Source organism: Coffea arabica, chromosome 2c, assembly GCF_036785885.1.
Source record: "Coffea arabica cultivar ET-39 chromosome 2c, Coffea Arabica ET-39 HiFi, whole genome shotgun sequence".
In the NCBI taxonomy this organism is placed as follows: Eukaryota; Viridiplantae; Streptophyta; class Magnoliopsida; order Gentianales; family Rubiaceae; genus Coffea; species Coffea arabica.
The window spans coordinates 17,953,192-17,970,745 of NC_092312.1; the positions used below are offsets into that span (position 1 = coordinate 17,953,192).

Below are 17,554 nucleotides of genomic sequence, written 5' to 3' on the forward strand. Positions count from 1 at the left end.
ACTCTTTCCCTCCCTTTCCCTTCCTATCCTTTTCTACCCTTCCTCAAAAATCAATTTAATCAACAAAAATGAAATCATTCCAATTCCCTCTCAGTTTCCTTTTCCTCCCATTTTCTCTATCCAAACGGTGCCTTAATAATAGATTTACTTGCACCTTGGTCTTTAAACTTTATTTTTTTAGATAATTTACCCTCTAAAGTATGAACTTCGTCTTACTTTGGTTCTTAAACTCCACTTTTGGATACTTTTAGTCTTACGCACTGTTTGGTTTGAAGGAAATGAAGGGAAAGGAAAGGAAAGAAAGAAATATCAATGGAAAATAAAAGGAAAGAAGAACAGGGTTAAAACATATCTTTTGAATTAAAATTTAACATATCTTTTTGTCATAAAACTAGGGTTAAAACACACTAAAACAAAAGAAATCTTATTCTAAGCTATATATTATATGAGAGACACAAATTAAATGTTGATCTAAATCATTAATTTAGGAGTTCCCATGCTTGCATCTATTGTTCATATTTTGAGTCGATTTTTTCGTAGATGAAGTTAAAAAAAAAAAGAGCCTGCATAGTATTTTTCTGGTTTTCAAAACTAGAAATGCTTGCATAGTATTTTTTTGGTAAATAATAGGCATAAAAGGCTATGGGTTACAAGCCCACGAACAAAATCCAACCCAAATCTACCTTTCCAATATGGACTTGTGTACTAGTCAGGGTACATTGCACAGTCCAATTACTCTTTACTTTCTTAGCAGTTGGAACCGTGCTGTTCGAAATGCGTGTCGTATTTGCAAGCACCGTCCCGTATATTGTTGAAAGTAGGACGGTAATCAAATTCAACTACTCACGAATAATTTGATTAAAAACATGATTCGAACTCGAACTCGAATTGATCAGATTCGAATCGAGTTCAAGTAGTTCGATAAGGCTAATAAGTCGAGTTCGAGTATCCAGAAGTAATACTCAAAGGCTAATAGAGTTTTATTGAGTTTTTTAATTTTAATTATTTAATATATTATTATTATAAAACTATCTCATGTCCAAAAGAGTGATTGAATTTTAAAAATTATTAAAAAAATAAAATTTTCTGACTCGAACTTAATAAGATTCACGTTGACTCAAACTCACGAGAGTCGAATTCGAATTCTGTAAATAATGCATTGAGCTCAAACTCGAGTTTCAATAACACTACTCACTCGAATTCGAGCACCCAATCTACATGTTGAATCCAACTCGAACACGGCGAAACTCAAACTCGACTCGAATTGATTACATATCCAGTTAAAAGGGAATTTTCTCTGCTTTTGTCCAGACATTTCAACATCAAAAGAGAAGGAAAAACTCCCGCCATTACCGCATTCTGTCATTGCCTACCCCGGCAATCCCAAGTTCTAAGATTTCGCCAGACAAAAAGAAAGAGATTTCGGAGTTGAATTAATTGGATCCTTCCAAACCAAGAGTCTTCGTTTCCCGTCTCTCACTTCACTCACTCCCAATACGCGAACATAGTCTGTGTGTGTGAGCAAAAAGACTCTCGTCAAGAGTCAATTCCTCTCAAGAGTCAATATTGAGGCCGAGGATAAATTTTAGCATGTGAACCATCATGAGTTCCAAAGGAAAAAGATTTCCGCGGTTCAAGGTTGCTTTGGCTTTCCCGGCTGTCGTTTTCTTATGCTTGTTTTTCTTCCTAGCTGGCCTGTTTGGATCCATTATCATTTCTCAGGTTTTTCTCTACATACTATTTGAATCGGTGCATATAAATTGAATATACTGGTTATGGGTTTTTTTTAACAAGATACGATTTTGCAGGATTTGACGAGAATTGGATCCAGGCACACGTCTTTGAAATCACTTGAGGAGGAAAAGGATGGTGGTGCAATGTCACACGGCGAAACTGGAGAATCTTGGGTTCGCTCGGTCCCATTCCAGGTAACTGATTCAATTTTTTTCTCTTTATCCGGCTTTTAGCTGCGTGTATATAGTTGGATTTCCAAGTCAGAAAAAACGTTTACGTTATTAGAGTTGTAATAAGCTCCTACATACATGGTCTGGTAGATGTAATATTTGGAAATTCTAGTGTCAATACTGGGGTAATTTGGTCTGAACTCATGCTTGTAGTGACTAGAGCAACTACTATGATGCAATATAGGGGAAAGATTAAACACTTGCATCATCTTAAAGAAAAATACTGCACGCCTTATGATTATGAGGAAGGATTGGGGAAAGATTAAACATATATGTCACCTTTAAGCTAAATACTGCACTGCCTGCAATGGCACTTTAAATTCACTAGCAAGGTCCCGCCCCATCAATCTTCTTGAATCCGAAAGCTTATCCTGTATGTGACAACAAGATTTTTTTAGCTTATTCCTTTTAATCTAAGGGAAATGGATTCTCTCCGATGACAATCTTTAAATCGACGGAAAAGTGCGCTACTGAATGATCTAGAGTGATCCTCTAATGAGAAGAGCACTGATAGTTGATTTTAGTAGCATTTTCAGATTCAGTCAAGATTGCCCATTTTAAAGTGGGGTAACTGTTGCGGTTCAGTCTGATCTGGGGTGAATGCCTAATTGGAGAGCGTTGAGAATACTTAGGTAATAGTTTGAGATTAGGCCAAGGTTGCCCTCTGAGCTGGGTAATTGTTGTGGTGCAAGCATGAACTGACAATCAGAGGTGACTTGACCAGGATAGAGGTCCAGTTGGCATACTCTGTATTTTCTGATTCTTTGGTCTGGTTCAGAACATAACTGGAATTATTAATTAGGCACATTAGGTCCGTGATGGGATCTTGCTGAGAATTATAATATCTCGGTTGATTCTGATACCACGAATGTCTTCGGGAATATGTCATGGTTTTACCAAGTGCTCCATTAAACGAGCTTTTGTTGTTAGCATTCACCAATGCATCAACAATTTAGTTCTATTCTGACTTCTAAATTGAAAAGCATACTATTAATGATGTGTTGTAAACTAAAATTTCAGACCAACACCTTAACAGCCAAATGGAATCCCCAAACTTGGAAATTCATCAACTTCTAGTCAGGTCAACTTTGTGTTGAACTTGGTTCATCGGATTTGTTCCGAAACTAATTGAATTGATCATACTCCAGAATTCATCTCAACCTTTGAGTGCAGATCTTGAGCTGGAGGCCAAGAACTTTTTATTTTCCTGGTTTTGCAACCTCCGCGCAATGCCAAAGCATAATTGAGATGGCCAGGTCAAGTATGAAACCATCCACTCTTGCTTTGCGAAAGGGGGAAACTGCTGAGAGCACCAAGGGAATCAGAACCAGGTCCTTGTACAAATATGTGACTGTTTATCTTTTATACGGTTATAGGATAATCTTTCCGTGATATGATGCTTTTATGTGGTTTCTTTTAGGTTTCCTCGAAGAGGAATTTAGATGCATTCTGTAACATTTCAGACCATTAGAACTGCTTTGAATTTGGAATTGCTTCTCCTTACCTGTCATCTTTTCACCATTCCATATGCTGGTAAAGAAATTAAATTCTTTTTTGCGTAATTTACTTTAAACAAATTGTCATCTGCTCTATAATGTTTTGTGCTCTTCAGAACTGATGCTGAGAGCATAGTAATAGGCTTTATTCCTTCTCCATATTGCTATTTTTACAGTATTCCTGTTACTAAGTGTAGTTGCTAAACTATTCCATATTACAGAATCGATACTTCTGCCTTCTGGTTACCAAGGCTATAACTAGTTTGGTTTTTTTTTTTTTTTTTTAATTTACAAAATGTATTATAATTTAATCCATAACAATTTTCACATTGAACCCACAAATGCCTATATTTTTGAGTTATATCGAGGTCATTAGAACTCTCTATTATATTGAATTGCTCATCTTCACGTGGGTTTGTATATCTGAAACCTCTCATTCACTATCATTTCTACTTTCACTACAAATGGAACTCTAGATGTAACAATCCCTGTAATTATCACCTCCACTTACGATGGAAGTCTCGATCCAGATTTGAGACCGAAGATAACTGTCAATGCAACTATTAATATGATTATTCCAACTATATTGAGTATCATACATTTAATGAGCGGAGTCATAGTAGATATCTTCACTGGTAGGTCCATTATTCAAATTATCATAATCATTTCAATATTAGCCCCTTCTTTTCTTAATGAGCGGAGTCAATGACGCAAGTTTTCAATCTTCTCTATATTCATGCTTGGACTATCGCATTTCTTGTTAGTTCCTGAGTTCCCTTATTTTGTTGAAAGGAGCAAAAATTATTTTGCAGAACCAATGTTACACGTGCTTGCAGACTGAAAAGCATAGAAGCAGAATAAAATAACACTTATGGTCTGGTGTTAGCAAATCATTGATAATTGAGATGACAATAGCAATAATCATGATAATTTGTGTCAAGTATTTTGGCTGCTAGAAAAAAAAAGTTTAAAAATGGTAGTTTGGGTGCTTCTTACTACTTACCAACAGTGTTTATTTGCTCTTCTAACAGTTCAGGCACATTTATCAGTGCAGCAGATGACAGAACAGGAACCCTGGATTACATTGAGAGGAAAATTGCCAAGGCTACAAGGATTCCTAAAAGCCATGGAGAGGTAATTGTTTGCAAAATTTTTTTCAATATCAAGTGCAATTTTCTTTTTCAAGCAAGCTTACCCAAAAAATGCAAGAGTTTGTCATGCAATTGGTGTCTGTAAATGCAACTTGAGTATTCTTTTGATGTATAATGGAGGTCAGGCAGAGCAAGACAATATCCATTCTGAAGAACATGTTTTAAAGAAATAAATGTGATCCGCAATAAAGAATCAAAAGCATGCCTCTGAGATATCTTGAATAATGCAGCATATAACCATATTGCAGGCATTTAATATTTTGCGCTATGAGGTTGGGCAAAGATACGTTTCTCACTATGATGCATTCAACCCAGCTGAATACGGCCCACAAAAAAGCCAAAGGGTATTTCCCATCTACATGAACTGGTTATCTTGCAATTATCTGACAGTGGTATGAAGTTATTTCATTTTATCATAAAAAGACTTAGCAGCACTGGAGGGACCTAGGATTCGGGATCATTTTCTTTTGAGAGACATGCTATAGTCTGCTGTATTATATCATCATTAAGAAAAGCTTACCGGTCGATAAATCTAGCGGTATAGTGGCCATATTCACTCCAATTGAACGGTTTAAGTGCAGGTGGCCTCATTCTTGTTGTACTTATCAGACGTTGAGGAGGGTGGAGAAACCATGTTTCCCTATGAGGTAAAGTCGTGAGATCCACCTTTCATCCTAATGCTGTCATAAACCAGAGGCTCTTTGAATAGCGTGGCGGATTGTTATCTGTTTATCAATATTTGATGCATATGGATTGCCACCGAATGTTTTATGTGCAGAATGGCTTAAACACGAGGATGGCTTATGACTACAAAAGCTGCATGGGGTTGAAAATTAAGCCACGTCAAGGAGATGGGCTACTGTTTTATTCACTGTTTCCAAATGGAACTATTGACAAGGTAGAGTTTCATCTTTCCTTAAAAACCTTCTTTTGTGCCAGGATTTGGTCCAGTGATACCATTGAACTTCTTTTTCTGGGGCACATAGAGATTGAAAATATAAAAAGCATGTACATTAGATAAAGATTGAATGCTGTGGTTTGATTTTCATCTCCAGCATTTCTTCAAATTCACCTGCACTAAATAAGACACTGCCATTTTTAAGCCTTGATTCCAGTACCTTAATTCATAGATTGCCTGTATGACGGATAGAAACTTAAACCTAAATCTATGATACCAAGAAGAACTTGAATCCTTCACCATAGTCCATAGATCCATCCATTTGGTTGTCATACTACTGTAGACTTCAGTCTTTCGACTGATCATTTAAATAATAATAATAATAATAATAGGTCTTAGCACTCCCCGTTCTGAACTTTTGTTGTGCTATCTTGCAGACATCTCTCCATGGAAGCTGCCCTGTGATCAAAGGGGGAAAATGGGTGGCTACAAAATGGATCAGGGATCAAGTACTTGACGACTGATTCATGCAATTCACAAAAGGACACCGTGATTAACTTCTGTTCCCATAATTCCCCAGAAATTTTAGGAAACGTCTTTTAGAGACCACCCCTTTCGCTTTTTTTTTTTTTTTTTTTTTTTTGGGGTGGGAAAAACAGGTCATTGAACTTGGATGAGGATACCATATTTGCTTTGTGAAAAGCTCTAAAAATTATTATTGTTTTTGTCCATCTAACCTTCTTAAACCCCCCCAAAAACGAATCTGGTTTAACGCTGGCCAACAAAAATTAATGTATTTTAACCAAAAGTAAATAGATTTTTCTTTTTCAGATAAGTGGAGTTGAAGCCAAATTACACTGCTACTAGTTGGGTTAGGTATCTACTATTACATGTTCTACCATTGTACCCGAAAGGTTTTCACGAAAAGCTGCCTTTATCAAGTCTGAAGGATCATGGAAGAAGGTCATTCATGAGTGTACAGTTAGATTAAATTTTTGCCCCAACATTCTCTTATTTTATTTATTTATTTTTGGAAAGAAAAAGAATGTTATCATTTCTCTTGAACCAAAAACAGAAGGACGCTCTTGGGATTTCACACACTCGGGCTTGCCGGGTGAACGAACGTCAATCTATGGGTGACGGATCTGCCGTCCCATTTAGGTGCGACTCTGGGCCTGTTTTGGTTTAATTGGATTGACCAGCCTGCTCGCAATGTGCTTCGCTGACCGAGAAGACCCAGCCCATTCGGGGCTAAATTTACTTCATCCAAATTCAAAAGTAGATTTTGCTTATTCATTTAGTGTATTTTTTTCATCATAAGACTACATATGATCCCACAATTTTAGACTATAGAGCTAATACAAGAAATTATAACTAATTTATATTAACTAACGCCCACACTTCATAGGACTCAATCTGGCATAAAGTAGATTTGTATATTTGATGAGATTTATATTTAATAAGACTTGAATCCGAAACTATACCTCAATTTCCTCCGCGAGTAGATCAAGACTTTATCAGCCCAAAAGTAGATTTTTTTTTGGGGGGTGAAAATTAGATTTTACGATTAACCCAGATTGGCAATCTTTTTGAGTAGTAATCATAAGCAAAACAAGCTGATCCTTCCATCATATTGGAGAACTTGAATGTATCCCATTATAAAAGCCCATGAAGTTAAAAAAAAATAAAATAATTTTGGGAAGGTTTGATTGTAGAATACATTTAACTGTTGGGGTGGATTCAATTTTAAATTGGATAAATGAAATTGATTTGAGGACACAATTTTGTCAAATTTTGTTACTATATTTTTTGCATGTGATTGTCCTAATGTTTATATTTAGCATGTACATCTATTGTTGTTCTCTATACTTGCATACCATATAATTGAGACTGATGATTAAAGAAGCCCCTTAATTTGTAATACCGCTAAATTAACGAGCGTGTTTGGACAGGAGATTATTTGAAATATTATTTAAAATTATTACTGTAGTACTTTTTATGATTTGATGTAATAAGATAACAAGATAATTGAAAAGATAAAAAAATATATTAAAAACTATATTTGTAACGCAAATAAATACTTTAGAACCAAATAATGGATTTAGTACCAGCGGTCCTCAGCCCCAGCGAAAATTCAGACTCAGTCATCATAAGAGCGGAACTCATGGGTCAAGACCGTAACGCGACTTCCCCTGTTTTCCTTTTCAGTGGAGTTGTTGTTTGTTCCTTGCTTTCTACCACCTCAGCTGGGTTGTCCTTTTCTGTCCTCCATAACAGTTACCATAATGTTTGAACTTTGAATCTGTATCTAAAGTGCTTTAGTGTTAGTCTTAGAGCTTGTGCTTCCAAAGTTGACTTGACCCAACCACTTGTTCCCCGGCAAGGCAAGGTGGGGCCCAACCCATCAGCTGACTGACTGACTTTCTCCAAGTCCCCCCCCCCCTCACCTCCCCCGGCGGACCCCTTCCCCAAAATCCCCACTTATTTCTTTCTTTGTACAACATTTTCTCTTTGTATTTTCACCTTTTCTGCTTCTGCTCCACCATCTATCTCCCTCTCTCTTCAATGGCTTTTCCTTCTGCCCTTTTCATCTTTGTCCTTCCCCTTTTCCTCGTCATCTCTCCCACCCTCTCAACCAACTCTGAAGGTGCAAAACTGCCTATCCAAAGCTGGCCCTCGTTATGGGCTTTATTTTTCTCGAATTATTTGATTTTCATTATGTTCTAAATCTTTCTTTTCAGGGTTTTGGTTCTTAGTTTAGATTGTTATCAATAATTCATATGCTACATAAATTTCCTGAACTCTTGATGGATGTGTTTTAAATTTCAGGAAATGCTTTGCATGCTCTGAGAAGCAGACTTTTTGACCCCAAAAATGTTCTGCAGAGCTGGGACCCTACTCTGGTTAATCCTTGTACTTGGTTTCATGTCACATGTGACTCCAACAACCATGTTGTTCGTTTGTAAGAGATCTTTAATTCCCTGATTAATTTTCTGCAACATCACATCGCTGATCGTGTTCTGCACGTTTCTGATTTGTTTAAGCTACTTCCACAGTTTTATTACTCTGGTTGATTAGTGGTGTGGGTTCTTTGTCTTGGTTTTATTGCAGGGATTTGGGTAATTCTAACATCTCTGGAAGCTTGGGACGGGAGCTTGGTGAACTCAAGCACCTGCAGTACTTGTATGCTCTTTATTAACTTAAGCTCTAAAATTCCTAGTTAATAAGCTATATGGGACTTATGAGTACCTGTCATTTGCATGTGGTATAAAGTGGCTTTCTGTTTTGCATGGTGAATGAAGTTAAAACGGACCTTTCTGTATCACATTTCTTATGTTGTTCACAATAGCAGCTTAATTTGTTTCTTTTGGACACATTTAAATCATTCGTAACAGCATGAGATTGGGAGGAAAGGGAGGCAAGAAGAAGGGGAAGTTCTCAACTTTATTGTATGAGAAAATCTTGATTGCTGCTGGCAAAGCCAAATATTGGTTGCGCATTCTTTAACGTTCTACTTTATGCTCTCGTGTGACGTGGTGTAAATTTGTGTGTGAATTGCAGGGAATTATATAGGAACAATATAATTGGGAAGATCCCAAAGGAGTTAGGTAATTTGGAAAGCCTTGTAAGCATGGATCTCTATGGCAACAAGTTTGAGGGAAAAATCCCCAAGTCCTTTGCGAAGTTGAAGTCTTTAAGATTTTTGTAAGTATCAATTTCACTAAATAGAGATAAATTTAAAATTCTCAATATTTCTTAGTTATAGGTACATTGTTGATTGAAACATCATATTTCATGTTACAGACGACTAAATGACAACAAGCTGACAGGATCAATTCCCAGGGAGCTCACAAAACTATCCAATCTTAAAGTTTTGTAAGTAGTAGACACTAGAGAGTGCTTTCATTTTACTTGAATCAAGAAAAAGATTCCTTCCGTTCTCCATTCCTGTACGAGTCATGCTATGAACTTTGAATCTGCAGTGATGTTTCTAACAACGATCTTTGTGGAACAATTCCGGTTGATGGCCCATTTGGCAGTTTTCCCATGGAAAGGTATTTGTTTCTATTACCACTTCGCTTCTTTCCAAGACACCAGCCACAGCAATCTTCTAGCTCTAGTCAAGTTTTTTGTCTTTCCAAGTGTTGCCTAATCTAGTATCTGATACCGTGGCTGTCCACTGTTTGGATGGACATATTTTTGGTAAGGAAATTAGATAGGCACGCAATATGAGTCTTTAATCGGTCAAAAACCGTCTCAATGAGTTTTTAGAGGAGTTGGCTACTATATTAATTGTGAGGTGGGAGGTCAAGGGTTAAAACTTTGCCTCCCATCAATGTGTCTCAATATGAGGTTTGTTCTAAATCCATACGGGTGTGTGGTGCATTCGTCTGGTCTGATGGTGGTTTAGTTCCCGTCAGATTCCTCCAACTCAGTTGGGCCTTCTCATAGAGTAGATTCCTCCCCCTCCCCCCCACCCCGCTAGGAGTAGGAGTAGGCTAAACATGTGTCGTTACGAAAAAAAAAAATCGGTCAAAAACCATTCATTTCTTTTTCCTTCCATTGAACCCAAGCTATGTAGAGTCGGGACCAAATTCAAGTTCAGTGTTTGAAATCATTCTCAGTGCTGTGTGCAATAATAAACGATCCACCTCCTTGTGGTGGGCTGATAATTTTCTTTAAATATCCTTGAAGATTTTGAAGAAACTCAAGCTAGTTATCTTGATTTAGATTACCCATCACCTTGAGATGTTATAGAAGATTCAGTTGGAAAGAAAACCTTTAAATCCTTCTCTTGCCCCTTAACTGTTCATAGAACTTCCTATACCAGTACAGATTTATTTCCTTCGTCTTGGAAAGTGTGGACAAACTTACTTTTGTTAATCATCTTTTACCTCACATGCATACATCAAATCGCTACAGTGCATTTTTTTATAAAAATTTCAAAAAATAGCAATCCAAACAAATGTTAATTGGGATTTTATCTAAAAATAGCAATACATAATGTTCACTAGCTTATTCCTGGATTATGCATAGAAGCATGATATGCAAGGTTGTCATCCTGATGCTTTCGATTTTCAGTTATGCAAACAACAAGCTGAAAGGACCTGAGCTGAAAGGATTGGTGCCGTATGACTTTGGATGCTGAAAAAAGACTTATGCTTGATTAGCTTCAAATGCTGAAGATCAACAAATTACAGGAACCCCTTAAAACGTATCTTTGGATTGTGTACTGTAGCAGTGAAAAAAGTAAGTATTGTAGAACAGCGCAAGTTTCAAGAGGTATTAACAGGTTTAATAAAGCTAGAAGTGAAACAAGAAGTTGTAATCTCACCTGGCAGATCCTGCTGATCTGAAGATGGAATAGAGGTTGCTTTCAGTGTATTGGTATTTGGCATGCCTTGTGTGATAATAAAATTGTGGTATACATGCCTTTACATCCTTATATTGCCTGTCTGGGCTTGAGAATGGAGTTAGTAAAGACTAGATTTGTTGTTTATTCCTTATCTAGACAGCTGCATATTGCTAATCAAGCCATTAAAGGAGTTAATTAACAAGACGTGTTAATGAGCTCTACTTTTGGATTTGCAAGCATAGTTGTTTGAATTGCAAATTTTTGGAGTTCTATTTATTATAGCAATGTGATTTATGTAAGATTAAAAAAAAATAGAGAAATGTATAAGAGAATATTTCAAACATTTTTTTTTTTGCTAAAAATGGCAATCTAAACCGTCTTTGTGAATCATCTTGTGCTACTTGAATTTAATTGGCAATTTTATTGATATCATAGATATTAAATTCGGCTTGAAATTCGATCCAGTGAGGCGATCGATTCATCGGATCATTGGTTTAATTGCAATTTGGACGGTTCAACAGCGTGTTGTACAATAGTTATATTATATAACATAATAATATATATTTAAATTATAAAAATAATAAAATTTTTACGTTGACAATCAGCCAACAATTCAATCCGAAGGCCTTTATTCAATTACCAGTTGAACTCTCAAGACATTAATTGCTTAACCGATTTAATTAACGATCCAATTCAATCTGGTTCATCGAATCGGTCAGTTCAACCGTCAGACTGGACCGACTTTCTAAAGCTATGATTGTTATTGTAACCGAAACTTCTTTTAGCGCATTTTGCTGCATCTTTCATTGGTTTTATCTTCTTCATTCTGCTGCTTTTTCTTCCCTGGTTTAACTTGGCGCTCATAAGATTTTGATGATTATTCATGCCAATGAAATTGCCAGTAAACCACTGGTTATATGGGAGAAGCGAACGTGGAAATTTTGAAAACTTAAAAAAAATAGTTAACAATTGATAAACCAACGGAATTAATGGATAATCAGCGGATATGCTGTCGGCTGTTGGTCAAACTTCAGATTTGGTATAAGCAAAAGCGTTAACAGAAAATGACCAAAAGTTTTGAGCAAGCAACGGGGGAGACGTGTTAGTCGAGGGATGGTAGAGGCGTAGTCGTGTCGAAGCTCAAAAACGCTGACTCACCGGTGGAGTGCACCCACAATGGTTCTCTTGTCCTGGACGCCAGTGTACTTTTATTAGTAGTAAATAGTAGTGTAATACGGGGCCGCACAAAACTAAAAGATTCGAAATTGATTTTGTGTTCAACTCCAATGCACTCGCCGCATTATAGTGAACGCGTACTCGCTGCTTCCGCCGGTTGAATGAAAGCAGCTTGTTCTTTTGTACCTTTTCTTTTTGGGTACTTTTTCATCTCTATTTCTAGACTTGCAAATACCAAATCATGAAAAAGAACAAGCCATGTCGTAACAAATGAACATAGATTAACTTGAGTTTGTGGAACAAGCTCCTCCAAATCAAAGTTACATAAACATTACTTCTTTATTTATAAATGGTTGTAATTTTAGTTGTTTGGCAGTGACTAAATTTATTTTGAGACTATTCACATTTATATAAATTTATAAATTTATTACATGCCTTGTAGTTGTAAACGTGCTTTTATGCAAAATAACGAGCATGTGCGGTAGACAAAGTGCATATTAGTGGTGAGCAAGAAAATAAAAAAGAATATTCGTAGTCCAATCATAATCAATCAATTATATTCGTTGGTTGAACAATAATATTTATAGTTGAATATTTTTCTGATTTTGCACTATTTTATTGAAATTTTAATTAGTGTACCATTTAACGCATTTTTTTCCCAAAAATACATGTACTTTTCTGTGGTTAACCTTTCGTGCAGTATTATTATTTTTTCATAAAATTACACGCTTTTTCACTTTACATCTCTTAAAGAACAAACATCTAATTTCTAATTTTTTAGTTAAAACAAGCCTTTATCTTATTAATATACTTTAGTTAGTATTGTTGGAAATTTTCAACATGATTTTTCATTGCATTTTTTCTTGTGAAATCGAATGGTTCTTAGCATCCTGAAGCACAAGAGAAGTTCTATCATGTGACCTTTGAAAAAAAAAAAAAAACACTTGCAAAGTAACAAATTCACCGGTGAGCGTAGATTTTGAATTACTTTTCTAGATTCTGAAGAAACAAAAAGGCGAGTGTAATCAACATATATGCTCGAGAGTAAACTCGTCAAAACTCCAAAGAACCAACCACATCATTAAAAAGTCACCAAATTCACATCAAACTTCCTATGAACTCCCCTCTCGCTCGTACGTACGAAACCTCCTTAAAGTAGGCTCTAGTCGTCTTCTTCCACACTCAAAACCCCAAACACAATCGAGGTTTAGGTTTTTATGCGTTTGACAACAAGATGAGAGCAGACTTCATTAGACATGGGTTCAAGTCCCACACTGCAAAATCAGTGTGCAACATATGGAGGACGAAGTACTACTCTGTCTCGCACTCCGCCACCAAACCATCAGAGCACTACCATCAAATTCAACACTCTAAACCTTATTCCCGTTTCAGCCATAAGGCCAAAGAACTCGGGCTCCCAGCTCCAGCCATAGTTTCTTCGGCGTTGTCCACCTCTACGACGTCGTCTAAATTCGGGCTTGTGAGTTGGTACTTGGGCATGGTCAAGTCTCGACCTATTATTACCAAGAGCATTACCTGTGCATTTATTTATACTGCTGCTGATTTATCGTCTCAGGTAATTTTAGATTCACACCCGGAAAAATGTCAAGCTCGTTTATTTCTTGAAAAAGTTGATTTCTTGATCATTATTTTTGGGATAGCAACCTTTTTTTTTCCCCTGAGCGGTTGCATGGTTGCCGAAGGTTGCTATGCTCTCTCGCTCACTTTTTCTTTGTTTTGTTGGTTGTGACATTAATGGCTGATTTAGTAGTGGGGTCTTTTTCCTTTTTGCTGTTATTGGGTTGTTTAATTGTCTCGTAAGCTAGTCTGATGCTTGTTGAATTATGAACTTGTGCATGGTTTACTTAGTAGTAAATAAAACTGTTTTTCCTTGTGAAGTAAGTAGCTTGATGTCGGGTGTGTTGCCGGGCATTTCATTGAATGCCCATCACCTGTCGATCTGGAAGCTTTGTTCCGTGATCACAGTTATAAGTGTTAACTAATTGGAGGTTCTTTGATGTTTCTACTTTGTTTACCCAAAATTGTCAGAGTTGATGGCTATGAAAGTTCGGTTAATTTGTAAAATTGTGTTCCAAGATTGCAACTTTTGAGTTCTCTGTATCTACTGCTTTTGTAGTTATTTTTGCTCAACATTGCTTCTGTTCATTTATTCTGCTTCAGTTGGTCTAAGTAGGCACGACCCAAAGTACGTGTTTTCTGTAATTTATAAGCTTCATAGCCATCAACTCTGAACTTGTCATGTCATTGGCTAAGTTTTACACGATTATTCTTGGAATCTCTTTGTTTGTTCTTCTTCTTATTGTCATAGACATTTTTTGCCAGACAATTGTACGGCAATCGTCAGAGCCATATGATTTGGTAAGGACATTGCGAATGGCTGGATATGGGATGATAATTTTAGGTCCTTCATTACATTTCTGGTTCAACTTTGTCTCAAGGGTCCTCCCAAAGCGTGATCTCATCACAACACTGCAAAAGATTATTTTGGGACAGGCTGTCTTTGGACCTACCATGACGGTTATTTTCTTCTCTGTAAATGCTGCATTACAAGGTCCCATATGTTTCTAGTTCTATATCTATTTTTCTTTTCATTTTGTTTTCCCTATATGATAATGTACCCTTAGTTTTGAAGTGTGATCATAACAGTATTGTTTCTTGCCCTCTGCATTGTCATGTACATTCAATGCGTTCATGTGTCAATTACAAAGTGCAACCTATTAGGAGTGGTCTTTGGTAGGAAGTGCTACTTTATAGATGCGAGTCCAAATACTCATATATAATTTGGATAATCACTTTAGATAACTTATAGGCCAATTTGTACACGAGAGTAAGCATATTCTGAGACTTTGTATGCTTTTTTATATTTTCTGATTAGTTCTTATGATGAAATTGATTTACAGCTAAGAGAAACTACTTAGACTTCTAAGTAAGGTTTGCCCCAAAATTTTGATCATCCTCTGTTTCATGTTATCACACAATTATATGTTCTTGTAAAAGAAAATAATATTCAGGAAGGGCCTACTGTTTATACTTGATAATCACCTAATAGATATAAACCATGCTTATTTTGAAAAACTGTCAACTCAGTTGACAGAGTGGATACGTATGACAGAGTAGGCTGCACTATTTTCCTCTCCTTTATGCTCTGGAGCTGCATATTCTTCAGCTATTAGGTTGATGTAAAAACTTTTAGGCTCATGCATGTTCTATAGGTTTAGTAAATGATATAATTGAGCAGAAGAGTTGAAAGTGGATGTTCCATACTTGTTAATTTGTTGAATTGCTTGTTCTTCTAAAGTTCAAGCTGCTTGAGAAAGAGTAATACCCCAACATTTCTTACACCTTAAGATGTGGTGATAATAGTTGAATTTCAGATCCTGGAATGCTTTGAAATCATGTCAAAAATTTTGAAGAATGTTGACCATCCAAAAGTTGGTGATCGGTGTAGCAGTTGTGAAAGCACATGCAACTATCTTCTTAACACCTGCATGCATTTGATGTTATACGTGTATCTAATCCATGATGTCAATGTGGTATTTGATTATTGAAGGCACTCTTAATGCTTATTACAGTTTCTGAGCAAGCTGGTATCTTTTGCAATCGCATCACAAGTCATTAGAGCTGACTTCTCTTGTGGTTGCTTTATAGGTGAAAGTGGTCCAGAGATTGTTGCTCGATTGAAGCGTGACTTGGTCCCTACCATGATCAGTGGTGTTATGTATTGGCCTGTTTGTGATTTTGTGACATTCAAGTTCATTCCTGTTCATTTACAGGTCAGCATCCTGTGTATATTTATGAGATTTATGTCTGAATGTATTATTGTTTTATTATCTACTAGGGTTTGTGCTTCTGATCAAGTGTTCTGTTGTCTTTTGGACAGACATTAGTGCGTTGATTAGGATTGATATTTGATGTTGAAACACCTTTTCCCTTTTCTCCTTTTTCTTTTCCACTCCAGCTTTGCTCCTTTTCTTTTACTTCAGGTGCTTGAAGAAATCCAAACTGTTGTGGCATTTATCTTTTACTTGCAAGCTACTAACAGATATTATCTTGTGTGTTTTCCATGATGACAGCCACTGGTAAGCAATGGTTTTTCATTCTTGTGGAATATTTACTTGACATACATGGCTAGTCAAGAAAAAGTAGGCACAGCTTGATTGCAACTTTTCTGCTGGCCGAGACCCCCATGATACTTATTTTGGGCTGGCGAATCTTTGGTTGATACTGGCAGTCGAGGTGAGATTATTCAAGGAGAATGACAATCAAGTGCGACTTCAAATGGTTTCTTGATGTCCAGAAAACTTTAACCAGGAGGATTATGTAGGATAATTTTTTTTTCAAATGAGCAACAACCATTTTTTATTGATGATTTGACAAAGTTGGGATGCTTAGGTTTTGTGTCATCATATAGGCACCAATTTTTGTGCCCCTGTAGCCAGAAATTTCTCTTGCTTCTATTGTGCACTTGTAGACGCTCATAGTAGCGAAAGTTTTTGTCACAGTCGTGGCTTGGATACTTGTAGACGGATGTAATTCAGCACAAAATACTCTATTCCTAATTTGATCCTTCAGTCCCACAAGTTGATTCTACGAGGATACTAACATTCATCCCAGCCGGAAGGATATCTGCAACACATAACTTGTAGTAAATGGTGAACGTGTGTGTCCTTGTTGTGACAGAAACAATACCCACAAGATACGTCCTGTTCTTAGACTAGTACAGCTCTCTCCCTCTCATAGTGAATGTCATCTTAGCATGGACCCGAAAACCAATTTCTTAGTGCTGATTCCATGTAATGTTTCCATGGAAGCTGTGATTCACTTGACACCAAGACTGTTCCTGAACATTCCTGCATTTCCAGCCAGCCAAATGGGATACTCTGGTTTATTTTGAGTAGTTTCCACCCAAAAGTGCTGACGACAGTCTTCATGCAATTGCTGTTTGCTTTATTGCTAGAACGAAGCGCTATTCCACTCCTGAAACTTCAGAACTATTATGGGCCTGTTTGGAAGCTTGGTTTTTTACCAAGTTTGTATAAAACTAGTTTTTTAACAACTTTTGCTACAGGAACCCCAAAAAACTTATCAAAGTTTTTAACCTACACACTTAAAATATCCAAAATACAACAAAAAAAAATTCCCTTCCCCTTTTCTTCTTCTTCCTCCCTCACTACCACCTCCATTGCCGGCTCCGTCACCAATTTCCGGTGCCGGTGCCGGTCTTTTTTTTTTCCCCATTTTTTTCCCTCTCCCCCTCTTCCTCCCCTGTCATCATCCTCCCTTGTCTTTTTTTTTTTCTCTCTTACGTCTGGTGCAGAGGGGGGTGGCACAGAGAGGGGCGGCCAAGGGGGCAGAGGGGGAAGGGGGAAGGGGCAGAAGGGGGCGGCGGGGGAGAGAGGGAAGGCGGGGGGAGGGAGAAGGGGCAGAGGGGGGCTGCGGGGGGGGAAGATGGGGGAGAGAGAGGCGGCGGGGGGAGGGGCAGAGGGAGGCTG

General features: G+C 37.2%; 3 protein-coding genes across 4 annotated transcripts; all 3 read left to right on the plus strand.

The window, feature by feature from the left end:
- The first annotated feature begins 1,278 nt into the window (after window positions 1-1,278).
- LOC113726513 (probable prolyl 4-hydroxylase 9) lies at window positions 1,279-6,240 on the plus strand. 2 transcript variants are annotated; one of them, XM_072074847.1, is made up of 8 exons: window positions 1,279-1,722; window positions 1,809-1,928; window positions 3,138-3,295; window positions 4,510-4,594; window positions 4,860-4,955; window positions 5,193-5,258; window positions 5,390-5,509; window positions 5,947-6,240. In XM_072074847.1, exons 1-8 carry the CDS (start codon window positions 1,603-1,605, stop codon window positions 6,031-6,033), a joined length of 852 nt encoding a protein of 283 aa, XP_071930948.1. In that variant the 5' UTR covers window positions 1,279-1,602; the 3' UTR covers window positions 6,034-6,240. The 2 variants fall into 2 exon arrangements, with proteins under 2 accessions (XP_071930948.1, XP_027106069.1); XM_027250268.2 differs by having other exon boundaries at window positions 1,287-1,722; window positions 4,492-4,594.
- Window positions 6,241-7,856: 1,616 nt separating this feature from the next.
- Window positions 7,857-10,955, plus strand: LOC113726514 (leucine-rich repeat protein 2). The gene is made up of 7 exons (XM_027250269.2): window positions 7,857-8,156; window positions 8,339-8,471; window positions 8,621-8,692; window positions 9,071-9,214; window positions 9,314-9,385; window positions 9,493-9,564; window positions 10,592-10,955. Exons 1-7 carry the CDS (start codon window positions 8,075-8,077, stop codon window positions 10,656-10,658), a joined length of 642 nt encoding a protein of 213 aa, XP_027106070.1. The 5' UTR covers window positions 7,857-8,074; the 3' UTR covers window positions 10,659-10,955.
- Window positions 10,956-13,124: 2,169 nt separating this feature from the next.
- LOC113726515 (protein SYM1) lies at window positions 13,125-16,642 on the plus strand. Its single transcript, XM_027250270.2, has 4 exons — window positions 13,125-13,617; window positions 14,385-14,613; window positions 15,711-15,835; window positions 16,136-16,642. Exons 1-4 carry the CDS (start codon window positions 13,276-13,278, stop codon window positions 16,217-16,219), a joined length of 780 nt encoding a protein of 259 aa, XP_027106071.1. The 5' UTR covers window positions 13,125-13,275; the 3' UTR covers window positions 16,220-16,642.
- The last annotated feature ends 912 nt before the right edge of the window (window positions 16,643-17,554 follow it).